Source organism: Solanum pennellii, chromosome 5 (assembly GCF_001406875.1).
Source record: "Solanum pennellii chromosome 5, SPENNV200".
Classification (NCBI taxonomy): domain Eukaryota; kingdom Viridiplantae; phylum Streptophyta; class Magnoliopsida; order Solanales; family Solanaceae; genus Solanum; species Solanum pennellii.
In genome coordinates, this window is record NC_028641.1 from 6,551,674 (window position 1) to 6,573,906 (window position 22,233).

A 22,233-nucleotide genomic window follows, 5' to 3' on the forward strand; every position below is an offset into this window, starting at 1 on the left:
TTTGGGGATGAAGATTTCTCGGGATAGATCTGCTGGCACTTTAAATCTATCTCAGGAGCTGTACATTGAGAAGGTGTTGTGCAGATTCAGGGATAATAATGCTAAACACAGGACTACTCCATTGGCAAATCACTTTTAATTGTCAAAGGAGCAGTCACCCAAGACTGCCGAGGAGCGTGATCACACGGCACTTGTTCCATATGCTTCAGCAGTTGGTAGTTTGATGTATGTTATGGTCTGCACTAGACCTGATATAGCACATGCAGTGGGAGTTGTTAGCAGGTACATGGCGAACCCTGGGAAAGAGCATTGGGAAGCTGTGAAGTGGCTTCTGAGATATCTGAGAGGTACATCCAGTATTTCACTTTGTTTTGGCAAAGCAATGTGACTCTACAGGGTTTTATGGATGCTGATCTTGGTGGGGATTTTGACTCGAGCAAGAGTACATCCGGGTACATTTACACCATATGTGGAACAACAGTGAGTTGGATGTCCAGGCTTCAGAAGTGTGTTTCTCTTTCATCTACTGAAGCTGAGTATGTGGCAATAACTGAAGCTGGGAAAGAGATGATATGGCTGGCAGATTATCTTGAAGAATTGGGCAAGAAGCAGAGCGAGAAGATTCTTTACTCAGATAGACAGAGTGACATACAGTTGGTGAAAAATCCAGTCTATCATTCGAAGACAAAGCACATCAGAAGGCGATACCATTTCACTCGCAGGGCAGTGGAGGATGGTGATATGTGCTTGGAGAAGATAGAGGGTGCAAAGAACTCGGCAGACATGTTGACGAAATGTGCTGATGTTGGGAAACTGAGGTTATGTAAAACCTCGGTTGGTCTTCTGTAGTTGTTGCTACAGATGTTGCGGTGCGGTAAAGATGTTGATGATGAAGAGATTTTTTTTAAGAATGTATTTTTTGGATGACTGAGTCAGTCTCCAAGTGGGAGAATTGTTAGGTAGTGGAGCCTGATTAATATAAATTCTCTATTTTAGGCTTTCCTATTTATTCTATATTTTAGGCTTTCCTATTTATTCTCTGTAACCAAAAATACTCTGATTTATTAATATAAATATACCTTACCACCGTGAAAGTTTACTTACGGGGTGTTACCACGAAATATGGGATTTTCTCTTTTTCTCTCTAGATCTCTCATCTCTTTCTCTTGAAAGTTCTTGTGTTCTTCATTCATCTAGTGTGTGTGCGTGAATTCGATCTTAACATTTTCAACTGTAAAACTTGACCTCGGATAAAATGTTAAGTTAAAATTATTATTTTGACAGTATAACATTTGACTTATTTCGTACTTGGAATAAGATGAGTGTACAAGTGTCAAAAGAATTTAATTATTTTAAAACAAATTTTTTTACAAGTAATTAAGCTTCATTTATAAAATTATCCAAACTTTCAAATCCGTCGGTAAACCGCGTGTTTGCGGATTCTTTAAGATGCCTAAACCCTTCCTTAGAGGATTATTTGAACCCTTACCCAAAACTTTGGTTTATTTAAATGTTTTTTCTTTTAAAAATTCATTTCAAATGGTTTTCTTAATTTTTACCTTAAAATTAAGTGTCGACTCCCAAACTACAAATTATCCCAAAAACTTTAACAAAATTGGCCCGAAATTGCGAAATCGGCTTCGAAACCTTCAGTTTTCGAAATCGGATCATAACAGAAACCTTCAGTCCAGTGGCTAAGATGATCTCAGTTCGAGTTGTACTAGCCATGACAACCTAATATGGTTGGAAACTATGGCAACTTGACATGAAGAATGCTTTCTTGTATGGAGAACTTGACAAAGATATTTATATGGAGCAGCCACCCGGGTATGTTTCTAACTTACATCCTGATTATGTTTGCAAACTTAAAAAAGCACTTTATGGACTCAAGCAAGTTCCACGAACATGGTATCAGAGTCATAGTCATTTTTTGACTTTTGAATTTTATTCAAGATTGGGTTAGTGGTAGATTCAATTGGCTTGTCGTTATGAATTTTAGTGGTCGTTAAAATGGACTGGGGATGGAGTTGTTGGATAAGTCCAATTACAATGTATGGAAGACATATATGGAATCATAACTTGTGGGAGAGGATTTGTGGAATGTTGTTGATGGGAATGACACAAGTTCTCCTACTGATTGACCGAAAAATAGCAGTGCATACAAGAAGTGGAAGCAAATTAATGTGAAGGCGGAGTTCATTTTGAAGAGGACAATCTCCTCCAATTCATTTGATCACATTATAAAGTGTAAATCAGCTCACGAGATATGAAGGATCCTCGATCGCTTGTTCAACAAGAAGATTGAAGCTCGGTTGGAGATATTGGAGAATGAATTTGAAAACACCACTCAAGGTGATATATCCCATTTGTGACGTCGATTCAAGGATGGGCTCAACAACCATCCTTGGAGGAATATGAAAATTTGTTGTCGTCACAGGAATTACTAGACAAGCAGTTGGCTAGTGTGTTTGTCAAAGACGGAGAAGGAGATGCTCTTGTAGCTAACAAGAGAAACTTCAAAGGAAAATCAAGAGATATGTCGCACTCTTGATCCTCAGGTGATCCTGAAAAGAAGGAAGAGTCTTCTAACAATTATGGCAAAAAGCCTCTTAGATGTTATCGATGTGGAAACATAGGACACATAAAAAGATATTGCCGAGCCAAAGAGAGCAATATGGCACAAAAAGTTGCTGAAGAAGAAGAAGAGTGGGAACAATGTTTAGCAGCTTAGGCTCGAGCAATAAATGCCATTATTTCCATCAATCTTGAAAGAGAATGGATCGAGGATTTAGAATATAATATATTCGATCACTTGGAGAAGCAAGAAGATGATGTTGTCGGCACGAAGCAAGAATTTTTTAAAGATATTCCAAGTGGTGATATGGAAGCTTCTATTGAAAAAAAATAATCAAAGAAGAAGGTCTCGAACATGCAATATCTAAAACTACATGTGCTAGTGGCGACCTTTATAGTAAAAGCATTGATGGAGAAGTATTGAAAGTGGAAGTATTTGGTCAACCATCTGCAGTATCAAGGCCAATGAATGACTCGAAGCAATTTGTGAAAGCAGATGGTGAAAGTAAAGATCAAATAGAGAATGAAATTGATATTGAAGTCTCAAGGACAAAGGATATGATCTTTGAAAGCCTTGAAGCTGCCAACAAATATATTAAGGAGATGATAAGAAAATATGACAGTAGATCATATGTTGGTGTTGAGACTTCACAGGAAATTGATAGTGCTTCTCTCGATAATATAATTGTTGAGAAGTGGAGAGAAAGGGGGAGTTTGAGAACTCAACAAGGAGATAATCTACATGGATCAACTGATGGTGAAAAATCTTTATCATTTGAAGAAAGAAGAGGAGTCCGGAAGAAAATGCTGAGATTTTCACCAAGACGTGGCTCAAAGCTTCGTTGAGTTCTTCCACAACAAGCGTGGGGTAGTTTTCAAAATCACTTTAAGGGGAAGTGTGAAAAATGATAAAGTTGATTTTGGGAATATGATAGATTGTTCTAGTAATGTTTCTAGAATAGTGTAGGATAATATTTAGGATAAAAAATATCTAGATATCTAGAAGATAAAGTTTCACTAGAATTTTCTTTGTAGAAGTCTCTAGAAGAATTTCTAGAACCATACATGAACAAGTATAAATATGGATGGTCTTTTACATTTGTAAGCAACCAAATCAAGTAGTCTTCTTCTATATCAAAGTATTTTTATCCAAAATACTCTTTCTCCTTTCTAGCTTCCTCTTCCTTAGCTGAATCTTCCGATCTTAGTAAACGATCTTGGGCTAGCAGAAGAGTATAATTGGGGAACCATTCTGCTAATCCAAGATCGTTTACTAAGATCGGAAGATTCAACTAAAGAAGAGGAAGCTAGAAAGGAGAAAGAGTATTTTGGATAAAAGTACTTTGATATAGAAGAATACTACTTGATTTGTTTTTTTACAAACGGAAAAGAGCCTAAAATACCCTTAAAGTATTGAAAATGGTACAAAGTTACCCTCCATCCACCTATTGGCTCCAAAATACCCTTCCCACCCATCTATTGGGTCCAAAATACCCTTGTCATCCACCTTTTGGTTCAAAATTGACCACTTATTTAACGGTTTTATATTTAAACTATTTAAATATTTTTTTAAATGCGTAGCGCTCAACTATTTGTTATAATTTAACTTATTAATATAATTTATAAATCAATCCACTACCACCATTACTAATTAAACCCCTCTAAATTAATAAATCCGTCACATTAGTAATGCAACAACAGATTAGCTACTACCAATTGAGTGTTTTTAAAAATTTGAGGCAAAAATATCTATAGAAGTTAATTATCATACATTCAAGTGTCTAAATAAAATTACAGATAAACTTAAAAGTCTAACTATGTTTATCTTAATTATTCTTACATCTCAATTATGTGATGTTACTTCGTAGGTAACTTTTTCTAAAAATAATATATTAAAGGTTTTAAAATAAATAATAAATATTTATAAATTATATTTTTTAATATGCATGAATTAATTCGGGATGTATTACTTCTTTACCTTTAATCATAAATTTCTCATTCAATCTTGAAAGAAAGTGTCCTCCTAAATAAGCGGCTCAACCTAAATTTAATTGGGGCTTCGATTCAGACTCGAATAATTTTGAATGTTATTTTCAAGAATCTATAATTTCATCGTGTTTTAGTAGTGTTTATGATGATTTTGATATTATAATTGAATTATTAATTGGGTGAGATTTAGTTAGTAATTAGAAAGTAGTGGGTTGATTTATAAATTATATTAATAAATTAAATTATAACCAATAGTTGAACGTCAAATATATTAAAAAATATTTAAAGAGTTTAATTTTAAAACAATTAAAAAAATGGATAATTTTGAATCCAAAGGTGGATGACAAGGGTATTTTGGAGCCAGTAGGTGGATGAAAAAGACATTTTGGAGCCAATAGGTGGATGAAGGGTAATTTTGTACCATTTTCAATACTTTAAGGATATTTTAGGCCCTTTTCCGTTTTACAAATGACTATAGTCATCCCTATTTATACTAGGATAGGGATACTTCTAGAAATTATTGCGAAAAGATTTACAAGAAAAATCTTGATGAGCCTATCTTCACAATATAAACTAATATAAATAGGGTAAAATGAATACTTTTTGCTACAATATATCGAAACTATTGAACCCCTTTGATATAATTGGAGATTCTATTGTGGAGGCAAAGGGCCATAGTTTCAAAAGATGTTTGCGAAAAATATCACACCATGTTAAGAGATACGTATTCATTGACAAATTCATCGTCTCCCATCTTCAAGTCGTCGCAATACGTATACAACACAGCTTTTCCAATAAGATATTGATTCATCATCATATATCCGACTGCAGAACTTTGAAATATCTGCAACAATATGACCTTTAAGAACCTCCATTGTTCGCCCTTTGCTGTACCCATGGCGACTAAATACATGGAACAACCACCCAATGAACATCCCATCACAAGCCCGTAAAATAGCACCATCGATAAAGCTATTGATCCCATCCCCTTCACTAAATACGCGCTTCTTCTTAGTGACTCGTAACCCTTTTTTGATTCAACCACTGCTACTACATAAGCTAATGACCAGTTTACCTGTAGCCAAATCAGAATTGGTACGAGTACAATTATCGCAAAAATAATCAAGTGATTGATCAGATAGTATTTGAGTTCAATTAGTCGGGATAAGACTAATGCGAAAATGAGTGTGATTGAAATGAGAATAGTATGAGAAATAACAAAAGTGGAGAGAAGAGGGAAAAACGAATTTCTGATAGATTTAATAGACGAAACAACGTTGATCGGTCTACCATAAGATGCTTGAATGGTGCTGTATGTAAATGTGGCTACGGTACAGAGGTAAAACAGGACTAAAAACAGAGTGCATATTATGAGTGCGATAATTTCAAAATTGGAGAGGGAAAGTTGAGTGGAAATGGTGAAATCGTAATCGGGGTGAAAGAGGGAGAGGTGGAAAGAAGGATATACGATGAGAGTGAAAAGGATAGGGCAAAGGAAGAGGATAGAAAGGGCGCGAAAATGTCCTGAGTTAGGTTTGGTTACGAGGTTGGATGATATTAGGATGTCTCTCCATAGCGAGCTACGATTTTCTGTAGAAGAAGACATTAATGGAGGGTGAATGATTACGAACAACAAATTAAAGATTGATGAAGAAGAAGATGAAAATTGAGATACAACAACTATTACTACTACTCTTCTTATAAGATGCGAAAATGGAGACTTTTCTTTAACTATTTATAACTCTAAGAAAATATTCAAATAAATAATTTTCAACAGTGGCATTGGAAGTTTTGTCATTTGACCAAGTGTGATGTTAATATATGATCACCATGGAAGAAGGATGTGATGGGATAATGGAGATGCTGGTTACTACTCCCCGTCCTGTTTTATATGTCACATTTTGAATTTCAAAAATCAAACAAGTCTATTTTTGATCTTAAACATTTTGAATTATCAATTATTATGACTCATAGTATTTTTTACGTAGTTTACAAGTATATAATTTCATTTCAAAAAAATTGAAGATTTCATGCGCAAATTTCTGATCAAATTTAAACTGTTTGACTCTCAAAACATAAAAATGTCTTATAAATTGGGACAAAGGAAGTATTTAGAGTAAAATAAAGAGTGCTTGGAGAGTCTGTTCTCTATTTTATTCTCCAAATGTAAAAAATATAGAGAAAAATAGAGATAAATTGGAGATAATTTAGCACGAACGAACAAATAATTGTGTTCACCTACTGTTAAGAAAGGATATTCTTATTTCTTCACGTCACATCACATTACAAGTGATCTACAATTTGTTATATCAATGTTCATCTTAAGTATTGTATCAGGAAACTAATAATAAAGAGTATGTAATAAAGCATTCAAAAATTTCTTCTTTCTGAAATTTTTTATCATGGTAGATGCTTGATCAACAAAAGATGTGTAAGGCTTCATTTTTTTTTTGACACGTGAATAAGTAGGCCTATGAACATTCTACAACTAACAAGAGAGAGAGATATTTACACTTAAATTGAGTTGAACAAATACGAAAAATGCAAAAAAAATTGTGTTTTCTACTTTTCTTTTAATCATTAGTAATATTTATTAATTTGTGGAATTATACCGAATATATTTGTTGTTGGTAGTTGTATTTTAATTTGAAAATTTTATTTTAATATGATTTTTTTTGTATTCATTTTGTGTTTTTCTTTTTTCTTTTTAAAGAAAAAAGAAATTCTTTCATAATTATTGTGATTTAAAATGTAGTCATTTTATTATAATTGTTACGATCTGAAATGTCGATTGTTACCTTATTTTTAAATTAGAACTTTGAAGAAAAGTAAAAGAAAAGTTAATTATATTATAATTGTGGGGATGATTGTTTAAAACAAAGTAATACTACTCAAAAAAATAGTTTTTAAAAAGTATCGTTATCCTTGACAATTTTTTTAGTTTAAATTTGTCTAAAAAATTTCAGTTGTTATAGAATGTACGATTTATCATCATTTTATCATTAATTTTTTTAATAAAATAGCACTTAAAATATCCTCTCGGCTACATTTTCTTTATTTTAATTTTTAAAAAAATTGTATTATTATTGCTAAATTTGTGAAATAAGAATTTATTTTGATTAAAGATGGCAAGATATAAAAGAGAATCAAGATCTGAAAGATTAATTTTTTATTTCTTTTCAACATCAACGAGGATGTCAACTTTTTTCAGACATCAACGAAAACATTAATTTTTTATCAAAAAAATACACATTCAGTTTGAACACCAAAATATGTAATTTTGATTTTTAATACAATTAATAAGACCATGATTTGATTTACGAAACAACGTTAAAAAGAGAATTTCATAAAAAGTTATTTGATTAAATGAGCATTCAACAAGTATAAAATGTGGGTCCTATCGTCATTTTTTATTATATTTTTATAAATATTCAGTGAATTGTATTATATCTGATAAGATTTATATTAATTATAGTTTACTTTTTAAAAACTATTTCTTTGAGTATGATACTTTATTTTAAACAATCATCCCCACAATAATAATTTAATTAACTTTTTTTAACTTTCCTTCAAAAGTTCTAATTTAACAATAAGGTAGCAATTGATATTTCAAATCATAATAATTAAAATTAAATGACTATATTTTAAAATCACAATAATTATGAAAGATTTTTTTTAAAATAAAATAAAATACAACATGAATACATAAAAAAATATCATATTAAAATAAATTTGCCAAACTAACATACAACTACAATAACAATAATATATGGGGTATAATCCCATAAATTAATATAATACTAATAATGATTAAAAAAAAGTAACAAACACACATAATTTTCTTTCATTTTTTGTATTTGTTCAACTAAATTTATGTGTAATACATTTTCTCTCTCTTGTTAGTTGTAGAAAGTTTTTGTTTTAAAGTAGAAAAGTATATAAATGATTCATGTATCCATGTGACAAAAAATAAATGGATCCGCACACATATTTTGTTGATTATGCCTCTATCATGATGAAATTTTTCATTTTATTACACTAATATAAATTGTGATGCAGTAATGAAATTGTTTATGCTTCACCATTATTATATGTTATCAAAGGAAAGACGATAGTCGCAATAGACTTCAACATGGAAACATTCTACTTTTCATTTAAGCATTTGTTATCCAAATCTATTAATTAGATTAATTTAAATTCATATCATACATAGTTTAATGATTCTTTTTTTTTAAACACTTTTTATCAAAGGAAATCTCATTCCCAAAGTTCGAACTAATTTTTTTTGGTTAAATTATTTCTCTCAGTAATTGTAGTAGAAAAATCCTAACATAAACTATAGTTTTGAAAGCAAAAAAAAGAGAAGATAAATCAGCTAGGATAAAATATTTGTTCAAGTTACATGTCAAAGTTTCAACAAATCGAGTGTACGTGTTGACATGATAAGGGTTTCAATTGAATTTCCTTCGTAAACAAGATATACTGTACAAATAATGTCAAACGAATACTTTCTGCAACACCTTTGATATAATTGAAGATTTTATTGTTCAAATGTTTTTCGCGAAAAATATCACACCGTGTTGAGAGATCGATACTCATCACTACATTCATTGTCTCCAATCTCCAAGGGAAATTTTTCGCCATTGAAGTCATTGCAATACATATACAACAGAACGTTTCCAATAAGATACTGATTCATCGTCTTGTAAGATATTACTACTGAAATCACTAATACCGGCAATATCCCTACTGAGATGATACACTGATAAGATGTACACATTATGAAAAAAAGCATCGAACCAGCGATCACCATACCTCCAATCATAAGCCCATAAAATAGCATCATCGATAAAACTATTGATCTCACCCCCATTCCCTTCACTAAATACGCGCTTCTCCTTAGTGTCTCGAAGCCCTGTTTTGATTCAACCACTGCTACCACATAAGCTAATGACCAGTTCACCTGTAGCCAAACCAGAATTGGTACGACTACAGCCAACGCGAAAATCAGATTGTATTTGAGTTCAATTAGTCGGGATAAGACTAATGTGAAAATGAGAGTGATTGAAATTAGAATGGTATGAGAAATAATAAAAGTGGAGAGAAGAGGGAAAAACGAATTTCTGATAGATTTAACAGAGGAAACAACGTTGATGGGTCTATCATAGATTACTTGAACAGTGGTGTAAGTAAATGTGGCTACGGAACAGAGGAAAAACAGGATAAAGCACAGAATACATATAATGAATGCGATAATTTCAAAATTTGAGAGGGAAATATCGGCGTGAATAAGTTTGTTGATAAAATCATATTCGGGATGAAATAGAGCGAGGTGGAATGAAGGATATACGGTGGGAGTGAAAAGAAAAGGCAAGAGGAAGAGGATTGTAAGTAAATCAAAATGCTCTAAATTCGCAATGTTTATGAGAGTAGATAATTTTAGGATCTCTCTCCATAAAGGGCTACCATTGCCATTTTCTGTAGAAGAAGACATTAATGATGATGAAGAAGAAGATATAAAAAATTCAAGGAAAAACAAATACTATTAATACTACTACTTGTTATGAGCATGTTACGCCGCAAAAATGTAGATTTTTTTTGTTTTTTTGACTATTTATAACTATGAAATATTCAAATAAATAATTTTCATTATGACATTGGAAGTTTTCTCATTTGACCAAGTTGTGATAGGATAATTGTGGTGTAAAATATTACTATTTCTTTTATTTTAGGATAAATTACTAATATACATATCTTTTTCTTTTCTTTTCATAATTGTCCTTCCAATTTTTGCAAAATTCCTTATTTTACTTCTAAACTCTCAAACGCTGGATACGTAAATGTTAAACTCTCAAAACCAATGTTTATTTTTATTTTTTATTTCACTCCATAAAGCTCTCTCTATTTTTAGTCACACGATCTTAATCGTTATTTTCTCTTAGGTTAAGGATATTTTTAGACAAAAAAAGTTTTATTTATAAGTCTTTTACCTATTTTTAAAAATATTCCAAAATTTATAATCAAATAAAATAAGTGAACTTTCAAATTTGAACCGTACATTGTAAATTATAAAAAAAAAGGTAATAGTAATAGTTATTATTTGGTAATAATTAGTATAATATTTTGTAAGTTTTTCATAATATTGAAGTTGGTTATGGACTCTAACAACTGTTCCTTCATTGAAAGTGATTAAAATTCTTATATTATTAGTTAATCTTTCCATTGTCTCATAATAATGTTAGATTCATTTTTACCAAAGTTTCATACCATTTGATACTTTCATTTATTTTCTGGTTTTTTTAATAATCAAATTTCTTTAATGGATTGTGTTGGTTCATGTATCTAATTGATTACTTAATTTTTATTTATTGTGATACATTTATAGATATACTTAATTTCAACTTACATACACCCTTCTTTCACAATCTTATTGTATCAGATACATTATTATCAACTACAAAATGATAAATTGTAGATATAAAAAAAATGTATCTTTATCACTTGAAATCAAAATGTTTTGAATTTCAACTTTGTACTTTTAATTTTTTAAATTCAATGATATTTGTTTTTAACAGATATGATATTAACGATCTAAAATTAATATTCGAAATAAAAGATAAGTTGTAGATAAAAAATGGACAAATAAATAAAAAAATTTAAATTTATAACATTATAGATATCTGCTAGACTTAATTAAGTACCACTTATTTATTTAATTTTTATAGTAAAAATTCATTTATGTAGATAAGATTTTCTTATTATAATAACAACAATAATAAACAATATAACAATAATAGTAATAATTATTATCATAATATAACATCCTTTTAATTATATAAAACAAAATATCTTTGATAAATTCAAATATTAAAATATTTTTATGTAAAATAAAAGATGAAATAACTAAAAATATTATTAAAAATATATTTATTTAAAAATAAAAAATGATATTGCATTGGTTCTAACCCCATACCTTGTACTAAAAAAACCAACTTAAACCAATAAGCCAAGCAACTCAATTTGAAGGTAAGCACACAACTGAAGCTGACATTTTGACAGCCATTGTGTGCTTATTCTCCTTTCTTATATAGTAATTTTTCCGTTTCAAATTAATTAAATTGTCGATATATTTTTTCGTTTCTCAAAATTAACTTAATTTTTTAACTTTCAAAACTATTTTTAGAATGTTTTTTTATTTTTACCCTTCGTTAGTTAGTATTGAAATTAGTTATTACTCCATTCGTCCGTCTAATATACTAAAAATAGATGTTTAACAATATTTGTCCATTTTATGAAATTCATGGATAATATTATACTTAATTTCTAATTTACTTTTATCATTAATTACATACATTTCTCTATTACATTTTTTAAGACATTGTATTTGTTATAATCAAATGGTGATATAATAAAATTACTCTTCCATTTATAATTTCTTAAAGGGTGTGTCAAGTCAATAATGAGAAATTGTTATTAGACATTGAGAGTAATTAATATTTAAATATTTTAATCATAAATTTAACAACAATTAAATAAAATAAAAATAAAAATTTATATCTAATTTATATCTTAATTTTTTTTTAAAGAATATAAAATATATCAATAAATTTAATCATAGAGTAATTAATTAATATGGTGTCCTTAATTGTAGTGTAGCATATGATTACATTGACTTTCCATTAAAAAGAATATATATAAATGCTTAGCCTCTTTTGTGGACTTCACTTGGTTTCCTTACAAGGTACATTTCACTTGGCTAAATGGCAAAAATGTCCTAACAGTATACTTTCTCATTTCAATTTATTTGTTCTATTTTTTAAAGAAAAATTTGAAATTTTTTTTAATTAAAACTTATCATATTACATATTGGGAAAAGAGTCTGATATACCCCTCAACTTTGTCATTTAGAGCTGATATACCCCTTGTTATAAAAGTGGCTCATATATACCCCTACTTGTAAACAAATGGCTCACATATAGCCTTTTCCTCTAACGGAAATGAAAAATAATAATTTTAATCTAAATTTTTAATTTTTTTTTCTAAAAAATATAATCCCATATGAGTAAATTTACTCCTCATCAAACATATTTTTTTTGACTTTTTTTGTTTCAATGACTAATTTATAATTATTATTTTGATAATTAAATTTATTTATATTTCACTAATATTCTTGTAATACTTATTGTAGATGACCAAATTTTTTCTTCGAATACGAAATTAAATTACAATACACACAAAAAAAATAGTTTAATTTTTTTTCTCTTTAAACCAAGGAATGAAAGAAAAAAACAAAATAAGAATAAGAAACTTAAATAATTATAATAAAAGAAGTCAAAAAATAATTTATGCATGAAAAAAGTTAAAATATACCTTGAACTTTGATAGAAGAATCATATATACCCCTAAATAATTTTTTTAAAAAAATTAGAAGAAATAAATATAAATTTAAAACTAATTTTTTAACTTCCATTAAATGAAGGGTATATGTGAGCCATTTTGTAACAGCAGGGGTATATATGAGCCGTTTGTATAATGGTAAGGGCATATGTGTGCCACTTTTATAACGAGGGGTATATCAGCTCCAAATGACAAAGTTGAGGGGTATATCAGACCCTTTTCCCATAAATTAAATACATGAAATAGGTTTCTTCCTTTATTAATAATATACACATCAATTGAAACGCGAGTTTGTACAACTTATTGATGTTAAAACATATAATTTTTTTAAAAAAGTTTACATACTTTAAATGGTTAACTTATCTACTTGCTTAAGAACAAACGCAAGAGCCTTGCAAAAACATTTACTCGAAAACCTCTCATGGTAACACGATTTTTATGTATCCAAATGCTTAATCAAACATGTCATAGTTCGAATTCCACCAAATAATAATACTCTCTGTCCTAATTTATGTGACACATTTCGTTTTTTGAGAGTTAAACAATTTAAATTTGATCGAGAATTTTTTTATGAAATATTCAAATTTTTTAAAATGAAGTTTATATATTTGTACATTTTATAATTGACAATTCAAAATATTTATGAAAAACTATCAAAAGATAAACTTATTTAAATCTTAAAATTTAAAACGTATCGGTTAAATTGACATAAAAAAAGTAATAATATTGGGATACTCACAAGGCGTACGTGTTTCATACATGCATAGTCAAATTGTAATAAATGTAATTGGGCACATCACGTACGCATTCCGTTACCATATATAGTTGCCTTTTTACGTAATTCCCATAATCCAAAGTCCAAATTTTTTATCCTTTTTGTAATCTCACTTTCACTTTTTCTTTTTTTTTTGAATCTTCTTCCTCTTCATTCACGTTATTCTCCTTTTTTACTTCATGAATAATACTTAACACATTCTTCGTTTTGTTCTTTTAATCATTCCCCATCACATTATTCACTTTTTTTTTTCATTTGAGTCTCTGGTTTTTCGTGTGCAACTACTCGTTTTTACGAAGCAGAGCCGTTTGATTGAATCTACTGAAAGATATATACGTAGTACATTCATTGCCCGTCTTGTTGGACCAGACTCTAAGTGTAATGTTATTGGTTCAATTTTTGAGTTTTGAGCTGAAGATATGCAGATCTGATGAAATGTGATTTCAGATATTAAGTTTTTGTGTTTTGAGGAGAAATTGGGTAATTTGGTGAGAAATGGAAGCTGCGAATTTGACTGGATTGAGTCCGAGATTGAAATCAATTTCATTGGAGAAAGATAAAAATGATGATCCAGAATTTGAAAATTCCGAATTGGAAGATAGGCATTTTCATTCTATGGATGCGTTGGAGATTTTGAAGGAAACTGTAACGATTCTTCGGTATAATCCTATTGGTTTTTTGTCAATTGCTGCATTGTTAATTTGCCCTGTTTCTGCTGTTCTGTTGTCTAATGTGTTAGTTGATCAGTACGTTGTGAAGAAATTGATGATAAGATTGTTGTTTCTGGCTAAATCGAGTGGGCTTCCACTAAAGCCTTTTATCAATCAGTCGTGTCAAAAGTTCTCTGAAATGGTGATTTCAGCTGTTATGTGTTTTCCGTTGTATGTCAGTTTGTTGCTTTTGTCTAAAGCTGCTATAGTGTACTCTGTTGATTGTACTTACTCGAGGAAGAATTTCGATGGTAAAAAGTTTTATATCATTGTCACCAAGATTTGGAAGCGTATCTTGGTGACTTATATTTGGGTGTGTATGGTGATTACTGGTTGTCTCACGTTGTTTCTTGTACTTCTCGTGGCCGTGAGCAGTGCCTTCTCTGTAATAGGGTTCCCTCCAGACTTGATTTTGTACCCCGCGATGATTGTTGGGATTATATTCTCTATAATCTTAGCAAATGCTATGATAATTTGCAATATTGCTGTTGTGATCTCTGTTTTGGAGGATGACTCTGGACCGGAGGCGTTGCTTAGGTCTAGTTCTCTCATCAAGGGGCAGACACAAGTTGGGCTATTGATATTTCTCGGATCGACTATTGGGATGACATTTGTGGAGGGTTTGTTTGAGCATAGAGTGAAGATAATAAGCTATGAAGATGGATCTTCGAGGATATGGGAAGGGCCTCTTCTGGTAATATTGTACTCTTTTGTGATGCTTATTGACTCTATGATGAGTACTGTTTTTTACTTCAGCTGTAAATCATATAGAATGGAAGCCTCAAATGAAGAAAGTTTGCCTGTATTAGAAGCCTTGGCGATTTCTTCAACATTAGCAGAAGTATTATAACAACATGTTTGAGACTTGAGACTACGTCTTGTAAAGAAAGATCTCTCTATGAACGTTGACACAGAATTATTAGATTATCAGAAGAAAAGTTCGACTGAAATATATATATATATAGCATAACTACTTCAAATGATGTATCATAATGGAGTGTTGTTGTCTTACATGAATCAAAAGAGGATGGTTTTGTAAAGGTCTGTTAATGCTTCCTTGTTTACAATATGCTGTGAGCGATAATTAATTGAAGTTTCTCATATAGTAAATATAGTGCATTTAAAACGAGTAGCTTTCGATAACATTCTTCCTTGTTTAGAAGCTAAGCTTTAGTTTCTATTGCTGTCAATTTCTTGAAATGATGTTGTTCTTATTTTGGATGGTCTGAAACAACCTTCTGAAGCAAATAGAAGGCAGAGAGAAGATTTTGAATAAGTGAAAGGTTTCAACTTTGAGAATAGTGAGCTGAAAATGCCAATCAAGTTTTCAATTAAAAAGAAGGACAAGTGGGTCCCTATTCTTATAAACATAGTTTCTGATTTTTAATATTAAAAAAAAGGACTAAATTATTTATTTTAAAAACTTAGGTACTTAAACTATTAATCTTAAAAACTTAGGTACTTAAAAGACTAAATTGAAAGGGAAACTTTAGAACTTTCAATTTTTTTTGCTTTCACTTTCATATAGAGGAGGGGAAACAGGGAACAACGGGACAGGGAGACGAAGCAACTAAAATTTCAACTTTTTAGCTTCTTCAAGTTCAAAATCTTCAAAATTTTCTATTGTGTTTATCCTGATCTCAAGGTAAATTTTCTTTTCTTTTTTTATTTCAAAATATTGGAACTAGGGTTTCATAAAGAAAAAATTATTATCATCCATCTATATTTTTATTTTATTTTGCATTGCATTTATTCCGTCTTAAGTTAAAATTAATTCAAAAAAACTATTTAATCTGTATAAAATTACTTTATGTTAATGATTTAGTCAATACAATTTAGTGATTTTAACCACCAACTTTCGTAGTTGTCCGACAACTAGTGAAGTTGTTTATAGAAATAATTAGACATATTTTCAGATGCAAAATGGTCCGACAATTGCATGTAGTTGTCATACGACTAGATAAGTTATTTCCACAACTACGACAGTTGTTGGACAACTGTGTTCAGTTGTTGGACAACTGTGTTCAGTTGTTGATCAATTGATTAGTTGTGGACAAATAATATAATTATTGATATTTAATATACTATAATTGCACATTTTTTATTGATTCTATTAATTTAATGTTATATCATTTACTAACTTTTTAACTATTTCGGTGTAGATATAATGCCTCAAAATAAGAGAAAAAGAATTGGAACATCTTCATCCAATTCAGCTGCTGGAGAAAACGTTGAGAGCTATACTGCTGCTAAGAAAAGAGGTATTGCAACACTTATAACTAGTAAGAGCAGCGATAACTTATTAGTAGAAGAAAAAAGTGATGAAAATAGTGGAAACCAATCTAGTGAGGAAGAAAAAGGTGATGAAAGTGAAAATAACGTAAATAACACAAATTCAAGCGAAAAAGAAACAGATGATGAGAGTGATGGAGATAAATCTGGTGGAGAAGAAAAAAGTGATGAAAGTGGAAGTGAAAGTGATGGCAATAAATCTAGTGGAGAGGAAAAAGGTGATGAAAGTGAAAGTGAAAGTGAACAATCAGTTGAAAAAGAAGAAGAAGATCTTGAATCCTCTCCAGATCATGTCAAAATAATTTCCAATGGTACGTATAAATTTGAGACTCACTTGAATGTGTCTGGGTCTTATGATTCTAGAATCAATGCGAGAGTCGATTTTGGAGTTCAATTTGTTGAGTTTAGAAAAATTCTAATCGCACAAAAAATTGAAAATGATTTCAAGAAATCTTGCTTTGGTCGCATTTTGAAGTTGGATAAAGATGTAGCAGTTTAACTTCCAATGAAGTTAGTACATGGTCTTAATCTTCGTCGTATATTTTCTGAAAAGAAAAAAGAGGTTTGGATTGATTATAATGGTTTGCAAATCTGCTTTGGCATTAATGAATTCGCTATTATGATTGGACTTTGATGTCATTCTTTTCCTCCTCTAAGTCAACAATTAGCAAAAATTGAAAAAGAACGTGAAATTTTAGTTGATAAAGTGGGTAAATCTCCGAATTCTGCTGTTCTCATAGAAAAATGTGTGATCCAAGCTTAACCAAAAGGCAAAAAGTTGCTATTAGTATGGTTTGGTTTGTGCATTATATATTGTGTTCAAAAAGTGCAGAGAAGAAGATAAACATTAATTGGTTAAAGATGGCGTCGAAAAAAAGTGTTTTTGATTCATATAAAACTACTAAATGAATCTTCGGTTATTATTAAACGACTTAGTTTATAATTAGAAGGTTACAAAACCACTAAATGAATCTTCGGTTATTATTAACCAACTAAATTTATGCTTAGAAGAATACAAAACCACTAAATGAATCTTCGATTGTTATTAAACGACTAAATTTATACTTAATAATTCACAAAATGACTATATCGATCTTCGGTTGTTATTAAACGATTAAATTTATACTTAGAAGGTTACAAAACCACTAAATGAATCTTCGATTATTATGAAACAACTAAATTTATACTTAGAAGATTCAAAATCACTAAATGAATCTTCGATTACTATTAAAAAAAACTCAGTTTATACTTAATAATTCACAAAATGACTAGATCGATCGTCCTTTATTATTAAACGACTATATCGATCCTTAATTATTAATAAGACAACTATGCAAAATTGCTAGATAACTTCCAATATTGTTGGACAACTCTTCCAAATCGTTGGACAACTAATGCAATTGTTTGAAGACTTGACCCTTCAATATCATTAAGTACATGCTATAAATACGACAAAAAATCATGAAACTAAACCATTACATGTTTATGCCTTATTTTCTCTTTCTTTATATTCCATATTTCTTTCTATTTCCCTAGAAAAATTGAGTTGCCTTCCAAATATCAAGGTGCTTCAAAATTTTCTTTTCTCTTCTTTTCAAACATACTTCAAATTGTTAACCCCTTGATTCTTGCTGGAGAATTCTTTGATGAAAATGTTTTAAGTGTGAAGAGGGATCTGGTCCTCCATGAAAAATGAAGAAGTGGAAAAGATGATGCTCAAAAAGGGAGAAGTTGATATTTTGAGAACTCAAAGTTTTCTGAAGAGGAAGGTGTAAAAAAAATGTTCTTGGTTCCTCAATTGTTGATCTATTCATCTCGGAGGCCTTGAGTTGTTTGTGTTACCAATCTTTCTGTTATGAAAAACTCAGGCTGGTTTTGGAAGCTATGACAGTTGCTCGTGTTAACTGGAATACTGAAATGGATTGTTTAAAAGTCTTGCTTCTGAAACAACACTATCAGAGGGACCAAGTGCGGACCAAAAAAAGTAAACAACATAAATAATAAAAATTGGCAACCCTGAAGGTTAAACATACAGGTTGGGCTGCACATCATGTTGTACGCTAAGAGAAGATTCTTGAAATCTTATGCTAGGGATATGCTCTACTAATTCTATTCTTTCAATCCCTTGCCTCTAAATCATCCCTTCTCTTCCTACCTCTCTATGTCAGTCCTTATTTATCTCTTGGGCATTGTTCTGGTTTTCATCTGTAATCATACATGCAATGCTTTGATGACTGATCTTTTGTTTATGGATGTTAAATGTCTTGTTTCTACTGACTTGTCTAATTACTTTATGCCTTTTTGCTCATGCTCTGTGTTGCCCAAGTGGCCATGAATTTTCAAGAACTATATTTCTATCAATTTGGTTTACTACTTTAACCCTTTTTTATGATGTCAAAAGGAGGAAAGTTGTTAAGGTAAGGTATGAGATCAATAGTGTTATAACTGCTTGAAGAAGACATGGTCACATCGATAGGAGGAATCAATGGTATCTACTTGAAGAGATATAGTCATGCTGACAGGGGGAATAAATGTTTGCTACCTGACGAGGACCTCGTCCTGTCGATAGGGGGAAGAAGATGTTTGTCATCATCAAAAAGGGGGAAGATGATATGTTGATGTTTTGATGATTTGACAAACTTTAGGGATGATTAAACTCCAGTTACCCCAAGAATTATTTTTGATAGGAGGAACTGATGAATAAGTATGTCATCATCAAAAAGAAGGAAAATGCTATGTTGATATTTTGATGAGTTGACAAACTTCGTGATGATGAAACTCAAGTTACCCCAAGAATTCTTTTTGATAGGGGAACTGATGAATAAGTATGTCATCATAAAAAAAGAGGAAAATGCTATGTTGATATTTTGATGAGTTGACAAACTTCGAGATGATGAAACTCAAGTTACCCTAAGAATTCTTTTTGATAGGGGGAACTGGTGAATAAGTATGTTATCATCAAAAAGGGGGAAAATGTTAGTTCGAAGCTGAGTTAAGATGATAGCTCGAACTTGATATGAAGTTTTGATGATTTAACAAACTTATAGATCTAACAAGTAACCAAATCCTTGTTATTAGAACTGCTGACAATAAGATGAATGATAAACTCAGTGTGAGGTATATTTGTGTGCTATCATCAAAAATGGGAAAATGTTATATTCTAGGTATTTTGATGATCCTCACAAATGCGGGCACCTGGTTCCTAGCAGAGTGCTCTCGTCCAGATACAAATGGGGTACAGTCATAAAAGTTGTCATGTCAGGTGGTAGGTGAAAAGTGCAGTATCTTACACCAATAAGAAGAGCGGACGAGATTGTATGTTTCAGTATCTCACAAATGCAGGGACCTGGTACCAGACAGAGTTTCCTCCATTAGATACATAATTGGTTACAGCTGTAAAGCTGTCACGTCAGAGGTTGGTAAGGCGGTAGTGTACTATACCAATCAGAATGGAGGAGAGTGTTTGTCCAACGAAAATAACTCTTTATGTTTGATACTTTTAGCATGACAAACACCATATTATATTCATTCATCCAAAGAAGGAAGTCGGCCAGCAAGCCTTTTCAAGAACTCATATAGAAGTTTGCAAGGGACCTGTTTCCCGCAAGCAAGGGACCTGGTACCTGCAAGATTGCGATGTGAAAAGGATGAAAAGACAGCTGTCAGAACTGATGCGGTAGGCGCACAACTTTTCCAACAGCAGGCCTTCAGCCAATGGGATGATTTCAACGAATTTGTGGGAATTTATATTATCTCTTTCCAACAAACACAAATTCAAGACTTGGCAAATTAAACTTTGATTTTCTCTGAAAATTCACAAGCTTGAACAGAAGGCCATCTTCAAGGAAGAACATTGCTCAACTCAACAGAAGGACCTGATAGAGTAAAGAAGAATCTTTGTTGTATTTAGAGCTTTGTATCTATGTACTTACATTGTAAGTCTGTTCCTAATCTATAAAGGATTCAGATATTTGTTTTGGGTTTGTAAAAGTCTAAATCAGTTAAGGCTAACTGATTTAGTGGGCAACATTGGTTTGTTGCTTAGTCAAATTCTAAGTCATCTAGAGTTAGGTGGTTTAGTGGGTGGTGTTGTATCCGCGTAGGCTCTTCAAGTAATAGGAAGATTACTTGATCGTGAGATTAATAACTTTTTCTCACATTAATTGTAACCGGGTTTCGCTTTTGCTTGAGAAGATTAGTGAAGACGGTTGTAAATCCTGTGCAACAAGTCGTGGTTTTACTCCCTTGAGCAAGGAGGTTTCCACGTAAACTGCTTGTGTTGTGTTCTTTATATTGTTTAATCTTCCGCACTGTTCTTGCTGTGTCAAGGGACCTAGTCCGTTGACTGGTAGTGGTTGCACATATTCCAATACTTGTGTTGGTATATAATGTTGAGAAACGTTCTCGTTTATGGGAATATCAATAGTAATATGATGTTCTTCATCATTTGCAACTGAATTTGTTGTCTCTGTCATCTTTTCAACCACTGATATTCTTAAAATAGGCCTACTTCGATCATCCAAAAAAAAATCATAAATCACGATCATTCCTTATCCTAGAAGGAGCTCTCTTTTGTTTGTCAATAAAGCCAAGCATGTAAGTAATACACAGATCATCTTTGTCACAATTTAACTCAAACCTAGAAATAATGATCTCAACCAACTCATTATACGTAACATTCTCACTTATCTTTGTTGGTACTAATTCTCCACCCTTTGATCGCCAAGTATAACGTATAGGATTGTCTACCCATGCACCATGTAAATCCACTGCTATTATTATTTGATCTTTCATAGATGAACACAATACCTAAAGACATCACACAATATTTCAACTAGTGAGACATTCCTCAAACAACTTTATAATCACTAAAAAATATTTACTACTTGTTTTTTCACCTATTTCGTTGTTTCACAACTATCAACAATAGTAAGAAAATTTTAGTAGCTTTAGAAATTTATTATTCTTTGATTGAACAATAGAACAAAGTTGTTGACAACTCCACTAGTTGTTGAGACAACTTCTATTATCGCCGAACAACTAAAGACAATTGTTGGACATCAACATGATCATTGAACTATTTCAATAGACAACTTCGACAGTCGCCCGGACAACTACGAAAGTTGATGACTGAAACAACCACTTTGAGTTCACTTAACAACTTAAAAATGGACACAAAGTACTTTTTTTACTTATTAATAATGCTCTTTTTAGTTTATTCAAACAAAACAAATGCAGTACAATAAAATTCGGGTCTCAAAAAAACTCAAACATATATATATTTTGACATTCTTTTTTCATTAAATTTTCTTTATAGATCTTCTTAATAAAAGCAATTTTTTTTTTGCAGATGAAGATGAAGAAGAAGAAGAAGAAAAGATTGAAAAATGTACCAATCATTGAGAAGAGAATCGTTGGAATGATGATCCGAAGTTTAGCGCCCTTTTTTTTTGGTCTATTTTGGTAAAATTTAGATATTTTAAGATAAAAAATATA

At 31.0% G+C, this 22,233-nt stretch overlaps 3 protein-coding genes across 3 annotated transcripts; 1 reads left to right on the top strand and 2 right to left on the bottom strand.

Annotated features, from left to right (window-relative positions):
• Positions 1-5,068: 5,068 nt before the first annotated feature.
• Positions 5,069-6,245, bottom strand: LOC107019241. Its single transcript, XM_015219792.2, has one exon. The coding sequence runs from the start codon at positions 6,167-6,169 to the stop codon at positions 5,267-5,269; it is 903 nt and encodes a 300-aa protein (XP_015075278.1). The 5' UTR covers positions 6,170-6,245; the 3' UTR covers positions 5,069-5,266.
• Positions 6,246-8,947: 2,702 nt separating this feature from the next.
• On the bottom strand, positions 8,948-10,126 carry LOC107019242. Its single transcript, XM_015219793.2, has one exon. The coding sequence runs from the start codon at positions 10,055-10,057 to the stop codon at positions 9,134-9,136; it is 924 nt and encodes a 307-aa protein (XP_015075279.1). The 5' UTR covers positions 10,058-10,126; the 3' UTR covers positions 8,948-9,133.
• A 3,723-nt stretch (positions 10,127-13,849) lies between these two features.
• Positions 13,850-15,485, top strand: LOC107019991. The gene has a single exon (XM_015220338.2). The coding sequence runs from the start codon at positions 14,231-14,233 to the stop codon at positions 15,293-15,295; it is 1,065 nt and encodes a 354-aa protein (XP_015075824.1). The 5' UTR covers positions 13,850-14,230; the 3' UTR covers positions 15,296-15,485.
• Positions 15,486-22,233: the final 6,748 nt, after the last annotated feature.

What these genes read in the sequence shown, in the direction of transcription:
- LOC107019241 (XM_015219792.2), bottom strand. Translation starts at nt 6,169, where the DNA reads ATGTCTTCTTCTACAGAAAATCGTAGCTCGCTATGGAGAGACATCCTA.
- LOC107019242 (XM_015219793.2), bottom strand. Translation starts at nt 10,057, where the DNA reads ATGTCTTCTTCTACAGAAAATGGCAATGGTAGCCCTTTATGGAGAGAG.
- LOC107019991 (XM_015220338.2), top strand. Translation starts at nt 14,231, where the DNA reads ATGGAAGCTGCGAATTTGACTGGATTGAGTCCGAGATTGAAATCAATT.